Source organism: Anopheles cruzii, chromosome X (assembly GCF_943734635.1).
Source record: "Anopheles cruzii chromosome X, idAnoCruzAS_RS32_06, whole genome shotgun sequence".
Taxonomy (NCBI): domain Eukaryota; kingdom Metazoa; phylum Arthropoda; class Insecta; order Diptera; family Culicidae; genus Anopheles; species Anopheles cruzii.
The window spans coordinates 10,666,869-10,676,256 of record NC_069143.1 but is presented as its reverse complement, the minus strand read 5'-3'; the positions used below and the strand labels follow the sequence as shown (position 1 = coordinate 10,676,256).

Here is a 9,388-nt window from a genome sequence, read left to right as displayed (position 1 = left end):
CGTGCGTGCCTATTGCATAGCTCCACCTGCCTGCCTGCCTGGCTGTCGCCGAGCCGTTTGTTGTTCTCGCCTTTCTCACCGGAAAGGAGTGGAACCGCGGAACTCTTTCAGGCGACGGGTCCGGTCCAGAGCCGACGACGACGGGTTTGGGGGGGGCGACCGTGACGTGACGTGACGTGGCGCGGTGTGACGTGTCGCGGACGGGGGGCGGCCGCACACAGTCAGTCAGTCAGTCAGGCCGGGTGCAGTGGCCCGGGAAAACAACCGGAACCGCGCGTAACGTGCCGAAGGAACCGAACCGAAAAAAACAACACAAAAATCCACGTCCCGAAGAGCCGCCACCGAGAGTACCGTGGAACCGAGTGTGAGAGCAGTGTGCAGTGCAGTTGGAGGTCTAGACTAATAAATCAACACACGGCTGCTCATGCAACGGCTCGAGGCACTCATCTTTCGACCATCCGACCGACCGACCGCCGGCGCTGCAGGACCTTCGAACGGCCTCCCGACCCGACTACGAATGCACACACACACACACACGGCAGTGGTGGTGGTGGTGCACGGTGCGTGCATCGAGGGCACTCAGTTCAGTGGCAGAGCAGAGCAGAGCAGAGCGCACTGCAGTTTATTGTCGGCCGTCAGAGCCTCTCACTGCGACGCGAGCGCCTGCACTGACAGAGACCGTGGCCGGGCCGGGCAGAAGGACGACGGGTGGTGGGGAGGGGGGGGTCTGTCACACATTGCCGCCGCCGCCGGGCGAAGTAGCGAACGGTGAGCGTCGCTCGTTTTTGCCACAAAAATTCGCAAACAGATTGGGCGCCCCCATCTCGGAAGTTCGTTACAAAACCGAATCCGGAACGGCTGCCGAGATTCGGGGTCGGGTTGGGTCGGGTTTTGAGCAGGAGTGCACCCTCGCTGGGGTTCAATTCCCCGGACGTTGCTTCCAGTTTGGTCCGGTTTTTGCCCAAGTTTGAACAGTTTGCCCAAGATTTGCACGAAAACGCATCGATGCATGTGACAGGTGAAACACGCCACCCTTCATTCGTCCGTGGCGGAAGCTTCCACGATTCCCCCCCCCCCCTTCCCCGCCCCCCGGGGGCTGGTTTGCCGCGGCGAAAGCCGTCAGTTTGGACGTTCGATGCCGGAAACCATAACGTCGCGCCGGTGTGTATGTGAAGGTTTCATCCTAAATGCACACGACACACACAGTGACGGTCAGAGTTTACAATGTTTACTAATGGAAATATGTTTAAAATATGTGCCAACTGAATACCAGTTTGAACGTTTGAAAGCCGTCCCAGGCCCAAAGCGTTTGCTCGATTATTTTGCTTGGTTTTACCATTTCTACCGAAGATTTGGTTATTTTTGGGTTGGTTGTTAGGTTTCTTTTTCCTAATCGACAAGAAACGTCAGAGGGTTCTAAATGTGAGTGAAAAAAATTATTTCTCAAAAGTGTGGCAGCAAACTTGGTCTGGGGACACATCACTGGCATGGTCAACTGTCGAGCAAGTGACCCTGCTCGGGCACGTTGAATTAAAGGTCTAAAACTTGAGATCGGACTGTTTTAAAAAAATCAAATTTTTTATAACATTGAAATGAAAAAATCTATTTTATTCAAAGTATGTGCCAACGCTCTAGCTATACATTTCTCCTATCTCTCTGCTAAACCGTGGATTCGCAGACGAAAGAATTCTTTGTCTTTTTAAGTAAACTAATTAGTCATCCAATTCCGACTTCCTCGTAGGAAACCCATGTTCGTAGGGGGAGGGGTGGGGGAGGGGCGATAGCACCTCCCACCCAAGTGATTTGATAGTATCCTGAACCAGTTTTGCATTGGGGGTCATGGAGACGCCAGGTTTAGTGATCATTGTGCCCCACCTGGCGTCTCCATTGGGGACAAGATAAACGGTATTTTGGTCGTTTTACGATCAATGCATGGTTCAAATTGATCATTTGTTGTCAGTAGCGATTAATGTTTTCATCAGGTTTTAGCAGCTTGTGAGATGCATCACCCCTTTCTGGGGCCATCAGAAAGTTCATTTTTCCGAGTCCTCCGACGCTCTTTATTTGTTGATCGCCATTTGGACATTTTTAAACCACTTCAAGCACTGGGATATTCCAAAACCAAGTCCCGACCGTCATTTGGTGCGATTATGAAGCAGTTTTCTTCAATGGGTAGCACAAAAATAATAATCCCCGCGAAACGTCAATTTTAGGTATACAAAAGTTGACATGGTCTAACCCTTTCAAAGCTTGGTTTGAAGCTAAATTTTTTTTTTTTACCCGACATCATTTACCTGATGTCAAAACAAGGTAATGTTACCAAAAAGCAATAATAAAAGGTCCAAATCTACAGGTATATAAGTCTGTATAAGTCTACCGAAACCTGCTGAACGACGACATCATTCCCGGAGGAACGACATCTTGTTGGTCAAGATTCCACGCGGGACAAGCAGTGATGCAGTTGCTCTTGCGCGAGGATATCTTGAGGGTTTAGATCTCATTCACATTGGTGGACTTTGGTAAAGCATCGAATTAGCTGAGAATACCTCACAGAACTAGCAGAAGAGAACACAACTACCAGGCATAACTAATCTCTCGCGTTCGCGATCAATCAAGTCTATTTCCACAGTACTGGGACTGGGAAGAAACTCAGTTTGCTCGATGCCGATTGAAACCATACTTCTGATGTTTATTTCAGGACTTTTTTATTTGTACTCAAGTTCACATGCTTAGAGTTCGTTGTGTTGTGCTCCAGAGAGCTGAAGAACCGATTGGCTAACGATCGGAACAGGTAGTTCTGAGTGGGAACTCCGAAGAGGGAACGATAGGAATGGGCCAATTCAGACAGAGATGGAGCGAGAGAATATGATACTCTAAAGACAGTAGTAGTAGTAGTAGTAGAGTAAGGGGCGTGTACTAAAAGAACAGAGCACCACATGTTGCGTACAAAGATTTTATTGCTCCACTCCTCCACACACGCGTGACGCTCAGCTGACTCAGATGGCCAATGATGATGGCTGCACCACGGAGGAGGAGGACACGCTCCGCCCGTCCGGCGGCGGCTGTGGTAGGCTGCTCGGTTGATGGCTTGGCAGCTGATGAAGCGACCGATGTGGATGGATCGACCCCGGGGGTCTCTCGACGCCCAGACCGGTCCAGTGGTCCCGTGTAGGTGCAGTGTTGTTGCGCTTACCTCCCGCATACCTTAGCGCTTACCTGACGCTTACGTCTGAGCGCTTACCGAACGCCCCGCCCCCCCCAGCCCCACACGTCCCCACAGGTCGAGTCGGTAGTCGGGTTATGGCACGTACATAGATCGCAAGTTCAGAATTGAGTAGTTTTCGGGTAAAATGATTGCAAGTTACCTGTGTGTATTACACCCTCTACCTCGCGCGCGGGCCGGGCAAGCCCTGGCTACCGCGGCTACCTATTACCTGTATGCGCGCTTCCGGCAGCTGGATGCGTTCCGACAGCCGTTCGCGAGCGAACACGTCCGGATAGTGGGTGCGCTCGAATTCTGCGAAACAGTGCCGAAACGAAAGTACGAAACGGGTTGGTGCGTTAGTGCCCACAAGCCCTTTCTGGGGGTGCCCTCCCGCCCTCCCCCTACCTCTTTCTAGGTTCTCTATCTGCTCGTTGGTAAACGAAGTCCGGTTCCGCTGCAGCTTGCGCTTCAGCTTCAGCCGCAACTCGGAGTCCTCGTCGTCCTCGGACGAGTACTTGTCGCTCATCTCCTCCAGGCAACAGTTGGCTGCGCGGGGTGAACGGGGTGAACCGAAACAGAGCGGCAGATTGGCAATTGGCCGCTTTCACCAAGCGGCAGGTCCATGTGGTACTTACGCGGCTTCGGCGGTTGCTCGGCGGGGGACTTGAGCGAGAGGTGCGGGATCGGGTGGGAGGAGAAGTTGAACTGGCCGCTGCCAATGTTCTGGCACCAGGTCCAGTGGCCGCTGGTGTTGTTGAAGAGCTTGATCTTCTCGTACACCGTTTCGTTGCTCTGCGACGAAGTTTCCTTGTTCGACGCCAGGTTCCGCAGCACCCGATTAATGGAGGAAACCTAACCGAGGCGGGGGGTCAGTGCATTACAGGGTGTCGGGGGGGCGGGGGGGGGGGTTTGCTTACGCTTGGGATGTTATCGTTGTTGCAGGTGCCCTCGGACAGCAAACGGTCGCGGATTTCCCACGCGAAGATGCTCGGACACTCGGCCTTGTACTCGGCGATCTTCGACACGACCGCCGCCGTCGCGACGCGCGGCTTGCTGCCGCCGATGGCGCGCGGTTTGATCGAGCCGGTTTCGTAGTAGCGGCCCAGTATCTTGCTCACGCACCCGTTCGACACCTGCAGGATGCGCGAGATGTCGCAGGGCCGGGCACCGGAGTGCGCCAGCTCGACGATCTTCTGGCGCGTCGAGTCCGGCAGCGGGCGCCCGTTGACGTACACGCCACCGAGCTGGTTGATGCCGCTGTGGCCGGACGAGTTGCACCCGAAGATCGAGTTCACACTCTGGATGTTGCTCTGGATTTGCATCGTGACCTCAGCTCAGTTAACACCGCGGGGGTTGACCACACCGCGAGTCGAAGGGCCGGCGGTATTTGCGAACTTGACTGTGGTGTGTGTTTATTCTGCACGAGTTCCGGTTTTTTTTTCTAGCCAAGGAGCTATTTGTCAAAAAAAAACGACGCCTAACGTGCGGCAACACGACTTGCTTCGGTGCTAGTCTGTGCTCGTTTGCTTGGCGGCCCAAATGGCTGTCGAGTGCGCTGCGATTGCATACCTTTAGGCGCGCGTCACACGAAACGCCTCTGCGTGAAATGAGCAGGCACGGCACGGCACGGTTTACACGGCACGATTGGCGGTTTCACGCGGTTGAATGTTTTCTTTTCACTTTAATCGCACTCAATACACGTAATGTCCGCGAGCCCCGTCGCCTGCTCCGTGTTATCCAACGCGAACACCTTCTAATTGTTCCGGATCCGGATCGAATCGTGCGAACCGTCGGAACAACCGGAACGCTTCCGGGAACGCTGCAAACAAACATCGGCGAAAGTAGGATTCAGAAACGAAGCGAAGGTTGCGAGTGACGTTCTTCGAGCACTCGATCCACCACCATAGCCATCCGGATTCATCTGTTCCATCTGCCGGTGCGAGTGTGTTGGTGCTTGCGCACATTCGCCCCCAGCATCCCAAGTGCGCGCCGACACCACCACAACGACCTGGGGCAGGGCAAACCTGCTCAGAGAACCTGCTACTGCTACTGCTGCTCTGCCTCTGCCCGCTGTGCGTAGTACGTTGACGGGGGGCCAGTTAAAAAATTGTGCGCAAACAGGCAGTGTGTGTCCGCTCCCGGTCATTGTCCGGGTCCTCATCCTGAGAGAAGCTGTGGGGTGGCAAACGGGAATCTACTGGCGGCCAAATCTTCCGCGGTGCGCCGTTTTTGATCGATTGAGTTTACGACGCGAGGAGTGTCCCCGCCCGTAGCGACGCAAAAGAGAGGTGTTTGAGAAATCGTTCCGATCCGTGTGTTCCGTGTGTGTTCCGTGCGGCTGGTGTGGTGTTCTGTGGTGCTCCTGCGTGGAGTGTTTGACCTGCTGCTGCTGCTGCTGCTGCTGCTGCTGGTGAGCTGCCGAGCTGCTCGGTGATCGGTGCTCGGTGACGACTGCGGGACGGGAGCGGCGGTGCCTGGAGCAAGAAAATCCGTGAACTCCACTCCACACAATGTGGTGTACACCGATTTTCTGGACCGCTCCGTCATCAGGCGACTCCCCGAGTGAGCGAGCAGCGAGCGGCGGCGGCGGCGGCAGCAGCATCAGCGTCAGCGTCAGCAGCATCAGCATCAGCAACAGCAGCAGTAGTGTCGAGCAGTGCCAACCTTTATTTTGTTCCGTGCCCGTACGACCCGAATGGCTCTGGGATGCGCTGGGCTCATCCTCGGTCCGAATTGATCGGACCGAAGTGATTACACACAGAGTGCGAACAGTAAGTCCCTTCCGATGATGTAGCGAGTGAGTTGTAACGGTGTGGCTGATGAATGATGTGCTACAATATATGGTTGAGTCATTCAACACTGAAACCGAGCCTAATGCCTCATGTATTCTTTACATTTCCCACACGCATACGCGCATAGTGATACGAGCTCTCAATCTCTCTCCGGGCCAACGAATCGGGCCCTGAGCAATCTGATACACAAATGATGGCTTACAAGATGTTACAGAAGAAAAAAAATCAATCAATCTCTCTATATTCCGTGCCAAACCCGCGCCACTCTGCCGCGCAGCAAGCGAAGCATCCGAAACTAATAATATAATACCACAATCAAGTGGGTTGCCCATACCATACCAGACATTGGAGGATTTTTGCGCGCCCGCGCACACACACACACACACACACACATGCGCACATCTATATTCAAGATTTTCTATCTTCCATAAACATTCTAGCATTGCGCCCTCTGCACGATTCCAGCCAGCAGCCGCCCAGCGGATGAACCGCTCGGCAAACTAATCAATAACTCCTGGTGCTCTGGTGCTCCGGTGGTGGTGATGGTACGTTCCGGGGCCATGTACCAACTTTGGGACCTGAACTGCTATCATGCCAACTGCCAACTCCCGATCGACTCCAGCTCGAATCGATCCGATTTCTTTAACGATCATAACATAACTACTCATCGACTAATCGCGCTCCAGGTCGGTTCCCGGCCGGTCTACTCTTCCTTCCATACACCGACCACCACCACCAGTGGCTCCTACATAATCATTCGTTCGTCAGCCGATTAAACCATCAACATAAACCATAACTTTCAGGTGTAATAAGGCTTCGAAGTCGCTTCGGACACCGTGATACTTTTGCAATCTCTCTCTCTCTCTTTCTGCGTCTGTCTGTCTGTGTCTCTGTGTCTCGCTCACTCTCGTGCCCAGAGGCCAATGGCGTTGGCATTTTTCCGCACGTCGTCGTCGTTGTCGTCGAAGCCACACACTAATGCCACGAGGATCCGCCTTATTTCCTACGCCTTCTCCACCAACCACCAACCCCGCAACCCCCACCCCACCTACCCACAGGTCATTCCGGCTAGCTCGAGGCTTACCGAGGATGTCGTCGAAGCGCAAATCACCGCCGAACAAGCTATCGAATGCGGTCACGGTCGAGAAGAACAACTTCGCGACCAAGATATCGCTCAAGAATGAGGAGCTCCTCAAGTCGTCGCCGGTGAAGGAGCTGAACTGTGCGTTCGACACCAACTTCATCGCGATGCAGAAGATGAGCGCCGACCCGAAGTTTCTCCGGCACGACGATCTGATCGGCGGCGGAGGCGGAGGCGGAGGTGGAGGCGGCCACCGGCACGGCACGGCGGCCACCGAACACCATCACAACAACACCAACACCGGCAGCGGTCCGCTCGAGCACGATTTCCACTACAACTTGCCGTTCCTGAACGTGGCCAGCTACATCCTGAAGGGATCCGATCCGACGGGCCTCACCAACAAGGCGGACAACTTTCAGCTGACGATGAACCTGGGCAGCCTAAACATTTCCCAGCACGGCCTGCCCGGGTCGCCCGGCTCACCGACGGTCGCGGGGCCTCCGGTTGGGGGCGGCGGCCCAACGGCGACCGTACCACACCATCAACCCCGCAAGCTCAACAATATGACCCTGAACCATCTGAAGTCGATCGTCGACAACTTCGACTGCCTGAACAACAACATAAACGGTACGTAGCCTCCTCTTGTTTCTGTTACTGATCCCTTCATGTATCGATGTGGCCTCTGTTTTAGCAGACAAGGGCAGCTACGGTGACAGTGCCGGCAGCACCCAGCAAACCAATAGCTGCCAGCCGACGACAGTGCCGGCTGAGGCGGAGTGTCCGCTGGCGACAGACGGGCCTACGGCAGGCCACCCCCACCAGCAGCAGCAGCAGCTGAATAATCGTGGCTACACGGCCAAGAACAATCTGGAGAATTTCCGCACGCAGCTGGACGAGCGCATCACTAACCTGCAGCTCAGCATGAGCGAGATCTATCTGATGCGCCTGAACCTGAGCCTGCTCGACTTTCCGAACGAGATCCCGAACACGCTGCTGCACGATCGGAACAACAGCAACCGGGCCGCCGCGGACGAGCAGGCGACACCGAACATGAACTGTAGTTCCTCGCAGAACAACATCAAGCTCATCAAAAGGTACACACACACACATACACACTGGACTAGCCTGGAGCTAGCTCCAGGAGGTTACGTAGATCCTGCTTACTCCTCTTCTCTCTCGCCCCTTTGCAGAAGTTTCAAGGAGTCGCTGTACGAAAAGGAGAAGAACATCAACCGGCTGATCATGTACTTCACGATCTGGCGCGAGATGCTGCAGAAGGCAGAATTTGTAAGCATACCACCACCACTCGTACTTCTCGGTCTGGTGGCCCAAATTGAAGGCCCAAGCCTTGAGGATCGTGCACTAATCGTGTCAGGGTGAACCTAATTGAACTAACCGCATACACACATACACACAAGTGATACTACTACTGGCGTACGTTGGGAAAGCTACGATGCGACGCTTTCTCTTTCTATCTATCTTTCATGCTGCCCATTGTGAACCTGGCAAGAGAGAACCTGGCACATAACTGGGATTCGAGGTCTTTGCATGTGGTTTTCTTTATCTTTATCTTTCTTTATCGCCCGGGACCAACAAGTGTTTGGACCGCGGGGGAGGGGGGTGGGTTGTTCGGTGCAGGTTGGTACAAAGTGCATGCGGCGCCACGCGCGCGCTACTATATAACTGACGGACAGCGGACTGTGTGGCGTCACAGTCCGCCATTCGTCCACCCCGTTCGTAATTTTAACGCTTTTCCCCGTTTTGTACTCACAAAAAACCCCGCGCATTCGTCGCGCACACCTTCACGGTCACGGTGGCGGAACGCAGGGTGAACACAGGGTGAAGCACAAGCAGAACAACAATTTCAAAGGTGCCACCGGCACCGAGCCCTGCGCCACCGGCACTGGCGGCTGTCCGGATGGCCGAGCTCCGTTCGTCGCCGCCGGCTCACCGCTTGCGGCCCATCCCGCCACGTCATTCCCGGCGACTGCAGCGACGTCAACGGCCATGTTGAATGTAAGCCCAAGCTTGATGGGAGGGCCGGCCGGCGCCGCCGCCGCCACCACCGCCGCCGCCACGGTAGACTGTGATAGTGCGGGGAACGCGGAGTCGCACGAGCCGGAGAACTGCATACGCCGATACCAAAACATCTTTCAATCGCTCGCCAGCAAGCTGCCACCGCCCGCCGTCGTCCCGCCGCCCGTCTGCTCATACACGGCCCCTGGTGGTGGCGGTGGAGGGCGCAAGAATCCCCGCAAAAGGCAGCAACCGCTGCAGACGACGAGCGACGCGACTGACAGATCGACCGAA

General features: G+C 54.9%; 2 protein-coding genes across 2 annotated transcripts in view; one reads left to right on the top strand and one right to left on the bottom strand.

Annotated features, from left to right (window-relative positions):
- Positions 1 to 3,281: 3,281 nt before the first annotated feature.
- LOC128272718 (paired box protein Pax-6) lies at positions 3,282 to 4,657 on the bottom strand. Its single transcript, XM_053010587.1, is given in 4 exon segments — positions 3,282 to 3,517; positions 3,611 to 3,761; positions 3,764 to 4,057; positions 4,123 to 4,657. Coding segments are annotated over 4 exon segments (984 nt in total). The 5' UTR covers positions 4,528 to 4,657; the 3' UTR covers positions 3,282 to 3,383.
- Positions 4,658 to 5,040: 383 nt separating this feature from the next.
- The window catches only part of LOC128277456 (uncharacterized), a 5,981-nt gene continuing 1,633 nt past the window's right edge, over positions 5,041 to 9,388 (top strand). The window contains exons 1-5 of the mRNA XM_053015948.1: positions 5,041 to 5,493; positions 7,056 to 7,705; positions 7,773 to 8,172; positions 8,269 to 8,365; positions 8,906 to 9,388. The exon at positions 8,906 to 9,388 is cut by the window's right edge and continues 1,633 nt beyond it. Of these exons, the coding sequence (XP_052871908.1) occupies positions 7,087 to 7,705; positions 7,773 to 8,172; positions 8,269 to 8,365; positions 8,906 to 9,388 (1,599 nt within the window). The 5' untranslated portion in view covers positions 5,041 to 5,493; positions 7,056 to 7,086. The remainder of the gene's footprint in view (positions 5,494 to 7,055; positions 7,706 to 7,772; positions 8,173 to 8,268; positions 8,366 to 8,905) is intronic.